This window comes from Ambystoma mexicanum, chromosome 3p (genome assembly GCF_040938575.1).
Source record: "Ambystoma mexicanum isolate Mex_15411 chromosome 3p, UKY_AmexF1_1, whole genome shotgun sequence".
NCBI classification, from domain to species: domain Eukaryota; kingdom Metazoa; phylum Chordata; class Amphibia; order Caudata; family Ambystomatidae; genus Ambystoma; species Ambystoma mexicanum.
Genome location: NC_090925.1, coordinates 161,906,741 through 161,922,114, shown reverse-complemented (window position 1 = coordinate 161,922,114; position 15,374 = coordinate 161,906,741). Strand labels below are relative to the sequence as shown.

The window sequence follows — 15,374 nt, the reverse complement described above, 5'->3', positions numbered from 1 at the left end:
ATTCTGGATACTCTGTTGTTGGAATAAGGACCAGGAGGGAAAGGCAGTTGTGTGCTTAAGAGCCAAGCGAGGAGGCATACCCCTTGGCAGTGAGAATACCTTTCAACATTGCAACGGAGGGAGTCATCCTCTTGGCACATTGGGCACTGTGCTGAGGTACAGAAGAACTAGGGGAAGGTAATCATACCCCCTGCAAAAGAAAATTGAACTTTGCTATATTGTTTTGAGAGAAGGAACCAGGGGAAGGGAGTAATTCCCCTGGAAGTGTGAAAACTATTTGAGCTCTGATTCTGCTCAAATACATTTTTGTTTTGGGATTGATATCACTATTCAGTTGAGAGATATGTCCCCTGTCACCTTGGGATTAGTTGTAGCATGTGAGCATTAGGATAGGATTTTGGGCACACTAAAGAGAACTTTGCTTTCAGACATCCTGACAAAGACAGACACCCTTTAGTTTTGTTGAGATAGGGAAAACCCTCTTGGTGTTAGGAATAGAGATGTATTTTTCAACCCCGTTTTCATTTCAACAAATGTTTATAGCCATCAAAAACACCTCCCTGTGTATGTCACTTACTTCTGATTCCTCACAGGGGTAACAGAGTTGAGACATAGTGGCACTATGAACTGGGGCAGGAAAGGGAGCGATAGGCATGATGCGAAATGGAGAGGAGTCATAGGGGCACTCTTCACATAAGTCGCTAAATATTCAAAGCAGTGAAAGGCTGTTGCAGTTGAGTGCAAATCTGAGCAGAATTCTGGTACTCACATCCACAGGGTTGTGGAATAGAGAATGAATCAAGGTGCACAACATTCCCTTTGATACCAACGTTACCCAATCCTTATATATATTTGAAAATAAGTACCTCTTTTTTCCAGCTATGGCACACTGAGCTGCTGTTCTTGGATGTCTGGTAGTCCATGGCATATCTCCAAACATCTTTCAAGCACATGATCTTCGTGTCTTCCTCTTAAGTGTGCAGACTTGAACTCTGTTGGTGCAGGAAGGAAAGAACCAGAATATGGGGCTTCTCTTTCTTCCCCCACAGAATCTAGAACCACCTTCCCGTCACCACCCAATGCGCGTCTACATTTTCAGGAAGGAGCTCAACAACCTCCTCTTCAAGGAATGGTGCTCCCTAACACCTTTGTCCACACACCCTCCATTCCCCACCCTACCTGAGTGATCTGCTCCTCACTGTTTCCACCCCTGGTTGCTTGTAGATCCCTTGCTGCAAATTGCTTGCTCTCCCCTTCCCCTATTGTTAGCTCCAGGTTTCCGTGTATCTTTGCTTTCCTTACCATATACTTCCACCTATGACTTATAAAGTAATCTGTTGCTTCTCAAAGCTAGGTCCTTGCTAACCAAATTCCCTAATGATAACAGTAATAATAATAGCAATGAAATAATAGTTATTATAGGTTTGGAGTGTCTGCTCTGTGTGTGTTAACTATCACAGCCAGGGTTGGATTGGCCCCTCTGCCTTTCGGCCGTGACCGGGCCGAAATCATCCCTGGGGAGTGGGGGCCGGTTTCTGGCCATGCCTGGGACGGTTTGGGGGAAAAAAAGTGGATGTTTTTTTTTTTCCAATGTTTTTTTTTTCAAAAAGTCTTTCATCCTTCTAAGGTCGATACATGAGTACCAACACAGGTTGGGTGATATTGTATGTAAATTTGTTCTATAGAAAAGAGCTTAAGCGTAAGTGCTATACAATAACATTATCATTTGGCCTTGGACGTCTGCTTGCATCCACACTAATTTGACAATATGGATCTATACACACAGATATTAATGATACATATGTTGGGTGATCCATTCTTGTATGAAATGTATATCACATTAGTGAAATCATAATCATATTTTTCGTAGTGTACTTAGGAACAATGCCATTTGATGCCATTTCCTGTTTTGTCAAGGGGTGAAAGGTCGTGTTTCATCGCTTCGCGGGATGTCACTTTGGGGTGGGGTCAAAGGATGTCAAGAGTCGTGAAGCTAGGGGTGGGTCACTTTTTTGAGGCGAGGGGTGGGCCACTTTTTTTTGGGTGACCGGGCCTATTTCTTTTCCCAGTCCGACCCTGATCACGGCCAATGAGACAAGGCATCCCCACAGAAAACTGCTGACCTTTATTATTGCACCTGCCTTTAGGATGATGACTTCCTCCCGACGGAGGAGGACAAGAGTCCCTTTGATGAATCATGGAATCAGATGTGCCGGGAGCATAGAAAAGAATCAATATGATGTGGTTCAATCAAAATTGTCAAATAGTATTGAGCTAGATTGCTCCATCTCTTGCCTTACACCCCCACCCAATTCTGCTCAGAACTTTGCAGACCCACCATACTCACCTTCTCTGCCCCAGTAGACTCAGAAGCAACTCGCATGGCATGTAGCACATTACATAGATGTAAAATGAAATGAAATATATACATATTAAATACATGAAATACTATCTCTAGCCATGGCTCTCAGTCTGCGATCCGATGGAGGTATATTTGTCCACTCACAATGGTCCTGACATGCCACATCTGTGGTTGTGTTGGTCTCTTGAAAACATTCCTCTGAGATGTTCATAACATAAACACATTATATGTGAAAATGCATATTGTTGAAATATGGGAACTGCATCATGCTTAGCCATGCTGTGTTATTGAGTTTTTATAGGGGAGGCCTTGGTTTGAGTAGTCGGGACGCAGGGAAAATGCAAGATAGCTTTGCTGTTGGGTTGTTGCATGCCGGTCTAAAGTGCCCGAGTTCTGGGTCCGGATGTGGTTTGTGTAATGGGCACTTGAGTTGTCTGTATTCAGAGGGAGCCTTGTGTGCTCATGGTCCCAGGGATCAATGCATTGTAATCAATTCACGTGGTTAACAAGAGTCTCATACACAGGCTGAATGCATCCTAATGAAGTCAAGTGGGTAGCAAGAGTCTCATACAAAGGCTGCATGCACCCTAATCAAGTCAAGTGGGTAGCAAGAGTCTCGTACAAAGGCTGCATGCATCCTAATCAAGTTAAGTGGGTAGCAAGAGTCTCGTACAAAGGCTGCATGCATCCTAAACAAGTAAAGTGGTTAGCAAGAGTCTAATACAGGGGCTGCATACATCCTAATCAAGCCAGGTGGTTAGCAAGAGTCTCATACAGTACAGGGGCTGCATACACCCTAATCAAGTGAAATGGTCAGCAATAGTATCATACAAGGGGATACATACATCTTTATCAAGTCAAGTGGTTAGCAGGAGTCCAATACAGGGGCTGCATACATCCTAATCAAGTCAAATGGTTAGCAAGGGTCTCATACAAGGGCTGTATACGTCCTAATATAGTCACATGGTTAGCAGGAGTCTCATATAGGGGCTGCATACATCCTAATTAAGTCAAGTGGTTAGTAAGAGTCTCATACAAGGGCTGCATACTTCCTGACAAAACCAAGGGCCTGCAAAGTCTTGGTGACACTGTTGTTTTACAAGATTACAGACCCCTAGTTCTCTCTGGGCTGGATGACTGCAATAGCCTCTTTCTCAATCTTCATACTGCTACTCTCCATCCTCTACAACTCATACAGAACAAAACTGCAAGACTTATCCTTGGCCTTATCCACTTGCTCCCTGTGACTGCAAGGATCAAGTTCAAGATCCTCTGCATAACCCACAAGGCTTTCTGAGGCCGGTGCCCGCACTATCTACAATGGCCACTTCCTAAACACTTTCCCTCTAGAGCTCTCTGCTCGTCGTCATCCAACTCTTTGCGGGTGATCCATTCTTCCAAACAGATCTGGGGGAAGATCATTATGCGCTGCAGGTGCCTCACTCTGGAACAGCATTCCTGCCTCTCTCCATCTTGAGCCGGATCACCGTAAGTTCCAGAAACTCTTCAAGACCGTTCTCTTCTGTTCCACTTTCTCTCTCCCTCTCCCCTACTAACCTCCTTTCTTTTCGCTCCTGCCTCCCTCCTCCTTCTCTTCCCTAACTCTGTTCAGCTTCTTGCTGACTGGTTGCCTGTTTCACCTCTAGAGAATTACAGGTCCCAGGCCCCCCGCCAGTCTTGCACTAGATTCCGGGCCTCTGCACTATGTTCAGCATTACTGCACATTCATTGTACGCTCCAGGAGAGTGGTAACCTCTCTGCACTTATCCTAAGGCCCTGCTGGACTGGGTGCGCTTGTTTCCCCCCTCCCTGATTCCTTGCACTTCCGTCTGTACAATTGCATGACCTGAATTTACTAGTACTAGTAAGTTTGTTTGACCTGCCCCGCCCCCTTTTTGTCTCCCCTACCTAGTGTGGTTGCGCCTGAAACACTAGGAGAAATGTTGTCAAGCCTAGTACGCTAGTTTTTGTTAAAACATTGGGAAATTTCAAGGACTAGTGTATACCCTTGTTCCCTTCTCGCCTTGAAGTGCTTTGAAGCACTCCACTTGTGTACAGCACTGTATAAATAAACAATTACAAAACAATTACAGAGCAGGATTTAGGAGAGGAAGAAGAGGTTGAGAGAGTTGCTATCGGAATGGGAAGGCAGGCAATTAATGTTGGTGGGAATGTGTTCCAAAAGTAGAGATTAGAAACATTTGTGATTCGATGCCAATGTTGACATTGAGGTCACTGAATGCTAGGAAGGAATGATACAAGAAAGGGAAAGGCAGTCATGTAGAGTGCTTGAAAGTGCAGGTTTGGCCAAGAGAATGACACTGGACTTAAGAACAATGTCCCCTGGCCGAGAGTCCTTAAGTGTAGATTTAGCCTTAAAAAGATACCATTAGACCATGTTTGGAACTTGTAGCCTACACCCTGCCTGACATTTCTTTCAGGAAGTGCATAATTCTTTTAAACCACTGCAGACTGTGTCTCAATCTCCCAGTAACAACCTTTCCCTCTGTGTTCACTTCTACCAGGATCTAATGTGGCGCTGTGTCCTGCAGACTGGCTGATATATAGAGGAAAATGCTACTACTTCCAGGAACATCCGAACACCTGGAGTCAAAGCAATGATTACTGCAACACCATGGACTCCCACCTGGCAGTGATACAGGACAAGGACGAGCTGGTGAGGCATCAGTGACGCAGGGCCAGGAGAGAACTCTTAAGGCTCTAGATAAGCCATTTTATCCAAGTAAGAGGGTCTTCCCAGAGATACTGCCTCCAGGGGAGTTAGGGGGTCCATAATATTGTTTTTGTGTATCTGAACATTTCAAGGTGTTTTTGAATCACAGCAAAAACTGCAAACAAGCGTTAATAAAACCGATAGAGTTGGCATTTGTACGGGCATCACGCAGGCCTGTGCCAAGCGAAACACGGTAAGGTACTTGTGCCAAGGTCATAACAAGGGACAGACATCATATGTCTCGTGATGCCATCCATTAACATGTATTGCCGTCTAATTGCCAGGTACTCAGATCATCTGTCAGGCATTTCCATCAAATGCCCAGACACTTATAGTATTTACAGGAGTACAATCCCATGACAGCAATGGCACGCATCATCAGAAGTGCAGATACTCAATCCATTGGCAGGTACTTCCATCAAATACTCATGCATTCACCCTGTAGTCCGTTACTGACATCAAATAATCCTCCGGTGCTCACACCATTGCAAGGAATTGCCATCAAATCTTCATGCATTCACATCTTTGTCAGTCACCACCATCAACTGTCCAGAAAGTCACACCATTGCCAGGGATTGCCAGCAAATGCACATCTACTCATACTATTGCTTGAAAATGCCATCAAATGCCCTCATATTCGTCGGTCAGGGGTGCCAGTTGTCTCCCATTCTGCACGGTCACACAGATTTTAATGAGTATTTTTCCCTACAGATATGATGTGGTGGGTTTTGCAGAGTCATACACTGACCAAAATACAACCTTCTGGATCTGGGTGTCCTTCTCAAAGAATAGCAACAGGACATTCCTTGTACACAGTATTCATTGAGCATGGCCTTATGTTAAGCTATGTTGGCAGGGATGCAGTGCTCAGGCTGATCAACACCCTAAGAGCAAGGATTCAGACCATGATTAATTTGGTTTGGAGTACTGCACACAGGACAGAAGCCAGGTCCATGCCACAAAAACTGTACCGGCATGGGCAATGTGTTCACGGGCAGTGTCAGAGTGCCAAAACCACATAAGCAAACTCTAATCACTCTCCTCCTAAGATGAAAACACCCTAGATCCAATCGTTTTTGAAAATGATTAACCTATTGTCTGTCTTCCCTTGATATCGAAAATCTTGAAAAAGAAATTGCGCAGCAATTACAATTTCCTTTTGAAAGTTGCATCATCCTCCAACCAGTGTCGGTCTGCCTTTCACCTCTCCTCCCCCATGACAAGGACTGAGCCCATATCGTTGCTTGCGATGACCTGCTAAAATTAGGCCAAGCTGATTGGGGAGCACTCGCCCATGCTGATTTTACTCAATGGGCCTCATTACGACCGAGGCGGTAGGGGGCTAACGGAACCGGTAGAGCTGCCGGCGCTGTTAACCCCCTACCGCCTCATTATGAGGTCTGCTTGCGGGACCCGCAAAGGATGCCTGGTAAAACCAGGGCCATTGTTATTAAAAAATTGAGGATCATCTTTAAAACTTGTTTTTGGATTCATTGATCAAGCAACTCACCTCAACATAACTTTCTGCGTGGCGCAGCAAGTGGTGTGGATGAAACACATTGTGCTCCTTTTTTGTCCAAGGTAGGGGAGGAACTCTAGGTCTCAGTTGTTTCACGCACTAATGCGACACATTCCAAACTGAATTTGAACTTGGTCGCGCAGGTAACCAAAACTGATATCGCCAAAAAGTTCCTCATCTGAGTTCCCATTGTAAACTTACACGCGTACTGAAAAGAACGACAGACGTAATGAGCAGCACACCGGCAGCACCCTAACAACTATCAAAACCAATCAATTTTCTACCAGCCAATGGCTTTATGAACCACAGGGATTTTGCCCTCAAGAACCTTACCTAACTTGCCTCGAGAAAGACCCTCAGGGGTTGAAACACGTGTCGGCTGACATTCACGTAACAGACAAATATGTCTAAGCTTTATTTTCAATGTAAATAAAGAACTCTCATGTTTAAAACCACAGCAATAACGTGTGAGATCCTTCTATAAACAAGGGTCCAAATACTTACTTTGCAAGGTAACCAGGACACTCTTCTTAAATGTCCCCACCAAGAGGAAATGGGTTAGCCTCTTCCAACCTGTGACCTTGATAAAACTAACGGATTTGAAGAGATCTACACAAGGAGTGTTCATTATCTAGAACCCAGTTTCTTACCTTATAGCGTACTGAAAAGAATTCCACTCCCATCTCTAAATATCAATGTTGAGGAGGGCCAACAGGCTACCTATTTTAAGTTACAGCTTACTCATAGGTCCTTTCTTCCAACACTAACACACAACCCCGTTCGCTTCTATTTCAGCTTGTTAAACAGTACTGCTACACATGTAGCCAGAATCCAGATATATAAACTGTAGGTGCATTATGGGAAGAGACTTTCTCACATTATTCTCTTAGTTGTTGTGTTGTTCTCTTGGATGTACTGATGGCGCTCTTCAAGTTCCCATCCTGATGAAACGGTCGGGAACCAATTCCCTGTGTATTAGTGGGTTGCGTTAGTCGGTCTCTTTACCTCACTGCAAGATCTATAAAGCAGCGTCCCCCATTAGCAACGTGCGATGGAATGTCTTGTTAAAACAACATACAGGAGATTGCAGGTGCCATAACACCTTGTGCTTACTCGGATTTCACCAGTTATATTTGGCTTGTGATTGGTACCTTGTATTACGCTGGTGCATGCTTAGAGCATACTACTTCCCCTATTCATTTACATCACATGCGCACACTCGCGCTATATCTCAAATGTGTATTGTGCACTGCTTAGTACCTGCAAAGCAAGTACACATATACCCGAACAGATTTATTTTTAAGAACTCTTCCTCCCGCTCACGGTGCCCTCACAACAATCTACACCCTACCTTAGTACCAGCTTTTAGTCCAAATCTAATGAGTGAATTTATCAGTGTTGACTTGGCTGGCAGAGTGACGGCTTGCTAGTGTTGGCGTTCTCGCTACTGGCAGCATTTGCGCTGTGCTGTCTGTCTTCTTCTTGCTTATAGATTTTATCCATCAGCTGTGATTTTTTTGGATACTGAGGCTTGAGCCTCATTGCACCATCTTCTCGGGTTGAGTATGTAGTCGTGAGTTAGGATTGTTCTTGGTCTGTGTGGTCCCATCACAGTAGGGCTGATTTCACAGGGTCTTCAGCGTGGTGGGCCGCGGGTAGCGGTTGAAAGGGTTTGCAGTGGTGGCAGTGAGTCTTCTTATCAGAGCATTCGGGTTCTGATCCAGTCCTTGGCAGGAGTTCTTACTCAGCTTCCCTAGATGTTCGTCCAATCTCTCGATGTGCAGTTATCTGTGAAGATCAGCTATCCTTGTGAAGATTGGAACTCCAGACGATATCCGCAGGGCCTTGTTCTGGACTATCTGAAGACTCTTCCGATGTCGCTCATGGCAGGTCATCCATGCTGCGGAGGCAAACGTCAGGGTAGGTCTGATGATCGCCTTGTAGGCATTGATCTTTGTCCGGTGGGGCATGGACTTGGTCTTCAGGAGTGGGTACAGCGCTGCCATCTTCCCAGTTGCCTTCTGCTGAGTATTCTCGATATGGCTTCTCCAGTTGAGATTGCTGTCCAGAGTCACACACGAGGTACCGGCTGCTGCTCACCCCGTTGAGGCTAATGTGCGGGTGCTGCTTGATCTTCTTTGTGATGAACAGCATTGCAGTTGTCCTGCTGGTGTTGAGTTCTATTCGCCAGTCGCTGTACCAGGTCAAGATGGTATCCAATGAAGCTTGCAGGTTCTTCGCCACTTTCTTTTCACTGAATGACTGGGAGATGACTGCAACATTGTCCTATTTATATCTTTTTTACAGCATCTCTATCGTTTTCTTGAGCACGCTAGCAACCCTTACTGGCGCATTTTTTCAATCCATTCAGTAGCCTTTCTTAATTCCACATTCCCTCTCATTGTAATGTTTTTTGATTGCGTGACCCCAGATGATAGTCATATTGTCTGGAAATATTATGTTTCATGTCCGATTATACTTAGTATATACATGTATATCCTCATTGTTGGCAATCAACATACTTACTCGATGCATGCACAGCAGAGGAACATTTTGATATTACTGCAGATTTCTAAAGTACTAATCTGCACCAGCTCTTAATGCAATCGCAGCCTCTTTTTCGGACACAACTACGATTACACTATAGATTCCACATTACTTTGCTCCGGTTTTTTCATGAGCATTCCTACAGATCTAACCATTCAATACGCTCATTAAGGTCTCTCTCATAGTTCCTTGTCAAAAAAAACATTTGTTGTTCCTAAGCAAGTAGTTTCCTTTTATCATTATTCGGGTCATTCCCTGTTTTCAGTTGGAATAGCACTGTCCCCTTTATCTCATCAGCAGTGTGAATAAACTCAATGCAGTGGGCCACTAAATGTGCAGTTATAACTTGATTTGTAATGCAGCTCTTGTGTTCTATTATCCTGGTTTTGATTTTTCTCTCGGTCTTCCCTATCTAGCGTTTTTACACAGACACCAGATACCGTATGTGATCATTTTTGTGTTATAATTTGTGAAACTCATCTGTTTCCAAGGTCTACAAAGACCAATTTCAACAGAGTGAATGACCACATACCTGTGGCATGCCCCATGCTTCTGTCAGAGTCGGCTGTCTGTGTAACCTCAGGCTAAAATAATTTCTTGTAACCTGATCATTCAGGTTCTTACTCCTCTTGAAGGCTATGATCGGTTTTGCAATCGGACATGTCCCTTTTTCCATGATCTTCCAATTTCTGTTCACAATTTTCTTTATTTGATTTGACAGGTTGCTAAAGGTGTTGACAAACACGAGTTTTTCATGCTCTCTTGTGGTTGACTGCATCTCTCTGTGTTCTAGTGAGGATTCATGGTTGTTATTACTTGCTCTTTTCATTGCTTTAGCTGTCGCCTTACTCGGGTAGCCTCTGTTGTGTAGCCTCTCTCTAAGGTCAGATGTTTCTTTCTTAAAATCTTGTCTCCATGTGCTGTTTCTTTTCAATCTCAGGAATTTCCCTAGTGGTAGATTATCCCTCATGTGGCGTGGGTGGAAGCTACTGTAATGTAGCAGAGCATTCCAGTCTGTGGGTTTATGGTAGGGTTTTACAAACAGCACTCTATTCTCCTCTTTTAACACAATAGTGATGTCTAGAAAGATAAGGGTGTTCTTACTCATCTTGGAGGTACATTTCAAAAATCTATTTTGCCCATTAATCCAATCACAAAATGTTCTGGCCTCTCCTTTGCTCCCTCTCCATATGACCAGGATTTCGTCTACGTAGCAACGCCATATACGCACCTGGTTTCTGAACGGATTACTTTCCCCATAGATTCTGTTCCCTTCAAAGGCTTCCATATATAGATTTGCGACACTAGGCGCCACAGTTGCCCCCATCGCCATTCCATGTGTCTGATGGTAAAATGGCTTATTAAAGCGGAAGTGACTTTCCCATTTCAGCACACCAGAGGATAAATGAGGCTGGTGTCTTAAGATTAAGAAGCAAATGTTCTTCTAACACACAGATCGATGCCCCCTGTGGTATGCTTGTATACAAGGTCATCATATCTAATCCCAACAAAAGTTCTACTTCAGGATTGAAATTCAGCCCTTCAATTTCTTTGATAATCTGAGTGGTGTCCTGCACATTCGAGATCATACCTTTACCATTGTTTGCAAAAAGGCTTCTGCGAACCTTGAGATAGGTTCCAAAATGGAATTGACTCCAGACACAATCGGGCGACCCAGATTATTCGCTAATGCTTTATAGATCTTCGGTAACGTGTAGAACTGGGGAATCTTTGGTTTTTTCATTACCAGAAACTCTGCCTCTTTCTTCGAAACCCAACCTCTCTGTAGTACTTTTCCAGTTTTGTGTATTATTAGTTGTTGAAGTCTTTCCCTAGGGCCAATGATTAATTTCTCATAACATGTGGCATCTGTCTACTGCCTTTTGTATTCTTTCACATATGCACACCTATCTTGGATCAAGATGGCACCCCCTTTGTCTGTCTATCGGATTTGTGGTGTACATACATGCGGGTTGCCAACGTAAAAGTCAAGCATTAGACTGTTTCGAAGGTAATTTATATTACAGGTCATTTTTGGTAAGTGCAGTTAGTAAGTCATGACTCTGCCTTGCACTTCATCTGCGCCTTGTAAATAGTCTACATTTGCACTTGCATGTATTCTCAGGCTCGTGTAAATGCTATAGATTCCTATTAAAAACCGACTGCATTTTACACCAGCAAAAAACAGGCTGATTCCATAGGAAACCAATGTAAACGATGCCTGCTATCCTTTAATGGCATATGATGTTTACTCATTTTGCATGAAAGAGTGCAAAACTGTGCGGTCAAATTAAGTACACCACCTTTTTCCACTCCACTCTTTCACCCCACCGTGCAAAAGTTGACAATTACATGACAAATGGCCTGCATGCACAAAATTGTGAACATAACAGTTCCCCTCTACCTAATTCACACAGTATGCTGGCCTACATTTAGCAACACAAAAATGCACATGTTTTGCAGTGCCATTACTGGCATATATTTGGTACAGGCAGCATGAGAATGTGCTCTTTCTCGACCATGCTCTGCTTCATGCACAGGCAGCATGAAAATGTGTTTTACAAGAAAATGCTGGCATGTCTTTTAGTTCAGCTTCACAAGCAACTCGGATCTGTTTAATCTAATAGGTCCTTTTCTCTTACCATGGAATAAAAGTGACCACTGTCTCAATGCCAGCATTTTCTTGTAAAACACATTGATGCAGGAGTCATTTTTATTCCATTGACAGAAGAAAGGAGCTTTTAGGTTAAACAGATCGGAGGTGCTTGTGAAGCTGAACTGAAAGAAAGGGGAGCTGGAAGACCAGGATAGGAGCTGTAAGGGCTGACAGAAGAACACAGTGGCTGGTTGGTCAGGATGGGGCCTGATAGGGCACAAAGAGAAGGATATTTAGTGCTATAAAGAGAACATGCAGTCAGTAGGTTGTTACCAATAAAGGGCATGGCAGAGGGCTGCTAATGTTTTTAGATGGTGGATGGTAATATAGGAATTAAATGTTTTTGGGCATTTTCAGTGTGTACCGTGAGAGCGCGGCACGTGGGATAAGCAAATGAGATTACATCCAATAAATGACATGGTTTATCAAACTATGAAAATGCGAGTTTGCTTTGCAATATTGCATAATTTGGTCCTTATGGTTCAACAGAAAGGAGCAGATGGTATCAGTACCTGGTATCTCAAGTTGGGTCATCTCATGCAGTAATGTCTGCATAAAAAGAAGATAGACTGAATCATCCTGGCAGATCCAGGGAATATACCAACGAGGATGAACTGTGCTCTGGCACCGACCACTTTGCCAAATGTTGCAAAGCTGTTATAATGCATTGAAAAATGACCACATCTCTGGCAAACACTATTGCCACAATCATATTCTAGAGTCCATACCCACTCTTATTCCAGAGTCCATACCCATTCTTATTCTAGAGTCCATACCCACTCTTATCCCAGAGTCCATACCCACTCATATTCTAGAGTCCATACCCACTCTTATTCTAGAGTCCATACCCACTCTTATTCTAGAGTCCATACCCATTCTTATTCTAGAGTCCATACCCACTCTTATCCCAGCGTCCATACCAACTCTTATTCTAGAGTCCATACCCATTCTTATTCCAGAGTCCATACCCACTCTTATCCCAGAGTCCATACCCACTCATATTCTAGAGTCCATACCCACTCATATTCTAGAGTCCATACCCAGTTTTATTCCAGAGTACATACCCAGTATTTTACATATTGATTGGAAGGTAAATTCTCATTCTGATATAACCCCCATTCAGCAGCATGATGGAGACTAGACACCCCAAACCTCTTATTCCAGAGTCCATACCCACTCTTATTCTAAAGTCCATACCCACTCTTATGCCAGATTCCATACCCACTCTTATTCTAGAGTCCATACCCACTCTTATTCTAGAGCCAATACCCACTCATATTCTAGAATCCATACCCACTCTTATCCCAGAGTCCATGCCCCCTCTTATTCCAGAGTACATACCCAGTATGTTACATATTGCTTGGAAGGTAAATTATCATTCTGATATAATGCCCACTCAGCAGCATTATGGAGACTAGACACCCCAAAGCTCTTATTCTAGAGTTCATATTCACTCTTATTCCAGAGTCCATACTCACTCTTATTCCAGAGTTCATACCGACTCTTATTCCAAAGTCCATACCCAGTCTCATTCCAGAGTCCGTACCCACTTGTATTCTAGAGTCCATACCCACTCTTATCCTAGAGTCCATACTCACTCTTATTCCAGAGTCCATACTCACTCTCATTCCAGAGTCCATACTCAATCTTATTCCAGAGTCCATGATAGAGACTAGACACCCCAAAGCTATTTAGTTGAACTTGAATCTATAAGGGTAACAATTACTCCATTCTTTACTGTTGGTGTGGAAGTATTTATGGCCACATGTACTCATGTCCTCCTCAGAATGATGTATTTTTGTAGCGCTTACTTTTGGATGTCTCCTAAGACAATTGTTACTTTATAAATCGGATCACACCAAGGGGCCACTAAATACATGATTCCCAGCTATTAACAAAAGCTTCTTTAACAAAAAAACAGGAGATAACGGGAGATATTCTAAAGCCAGGTGACTATATACAGGAGGGCTCTGCAACCTTTGGCTGTTCAGGTGTTTTGGACTACAACTCCCATCAGCCCTGATCATCATAGTCAGTGGTGAGGGAGCATGAGGTTCATAGTCCAAAACATCCGGAAAACTGCAGGTTGCATGCCCTAGATATTTAGTGGTATGCGACAGGGAGAATCATTCTTAAAGGTAAGTTACATTTTCTTCCCATTGGACATTTAAAGCTAGTCTATAGGAGGAAACATCAAGTACTAAAAAATCCACACATTGATGCTCTCTCTCTATGCATTATCTGGTCTACAGGAATTCATAGCAAACCATTCCCAAGAGAGTAGATGGATTGGACTGTTCAACACAACACCAGGAGGAAGATGGACCTGGGTGGATGGATCCACTTACAATGAGCACAAGTGAGTTTTACAGCAGTGTCATTTGCACATATTGGAATAATACGCACCCGCATATCCCAATAGGAGGGGCGTAGGAGGGACGTAGGTGCCTGCTCTCTCTCTAAACGGTCCAATCTGTCAAAGAATGAAATAGGGGCATTTGTTTGCATGGACAAGTGGCTGTGTCCCGAACAGGACCCTTGCTCCTATTTTCTGATCTAAGGGCCTGCTATTTCATTACTGACATGGTAGCGATTTTGAAAAGGTATAATCAGGGCACAAGTCCTAAATATAAATCAATGGGTGGATTAGATTGACATACGGAATTCACAACAGAACAGGGAGTGAGGTCAAAGGATAGCAATCACAGCAAGGCAGTGTCAGCCCTTTTTTTTTAATTAAATGGGGGTGTTACATGGCTCTTGTGCTAAAGTAACTTTTTTGGCTTTGGTACTGTCCATGATTTCTATTCTGCCAAACAGTAGTAATCTGTCTGGGGAGAGTAAATGCTGAATATCAATAAACCTAAACCATATCGTGATAAGGCTTGCCCACGTTTGTAATTCTTGCAAGGTAGCTTTGTATAGTGCATATTCTGCCACTTGGGTGGCCTCATGGCCCTGGGTCCGAGAGAGACATAAGAGAGGGAGGGGCTGGTCTAGTGGGGATAGGGGTGTTGACGTGTGCAGATCTGAAGCACCTGTTCTATATGTGCTAATGAGATTCTAGGTGAATTTGGTTGGAGCTCGTGGGTTTGAGGTCCTACATGGGGCCCCGGTGTTCTGATTCTGCTTGGTTAGCTGATAACAAGTTCCACCCTGCAAGCATGAATGGTTGTGTGGAGTGCTGCACTGTGGATGGTCGTAGAGCAGGGGTGGACTGTGAAGCCAAAGAGGCCCAGGAAATAATTTTCAAATTGGCCCCATATTACATATTTTGAGCAAGCCCAACCATTTTCCTATAAGAACATTTTGAAATAAAACAGGTTACCACTCAATTGAGACCCAATGTCCAGGGGCCTGCCAGGAAATCTCCAGAGTTCTCTATAGGCCAGTGCACCCCCGTCGCAGAGTTTTGGATGTTGCTGGGATTGAGGTCAGAGGAGGTAGCAGTTGGGGACACGCATATGTGTTTTAGCTGGATGGTGTGCTTTTAGTGAAGTGGTGGGGATGAGTTGGTTGGCAATGTGTTTGTTTTCAGAGTTCATGTCCTTGGCTA

General features: G+C 43.7%; 1 protein-coding gene across 2 annotated transcripts in view; it reads left to right on the top strand.

The window, feature by feature from the left end:
- Window positions 1-15,374, top strand: part of LOC138580196 (killer cell lectin-like receptor subfamily B member 1B allele C) — a 258,928-nt gene that overhangs the window by 216,601 nt on the left and 26,953 nt on the right. For both annotated transcript variants that reach the window (XM_069650537.1, XM_069650538.1), the window contains exons 4-5: window positions 4,888-5,039; window positions 14,071-14,177. In XM_069650537.1, the coding sequence (XP_069506638.1) occupies window positions 4,888-5,039; window positions 14,071-14,177 (259 nt within the window). The remainder of the gene's footprint in view (window positions 1-4,887; window positions 5,040-14,070; window positions 14,178-15,374) is intronic.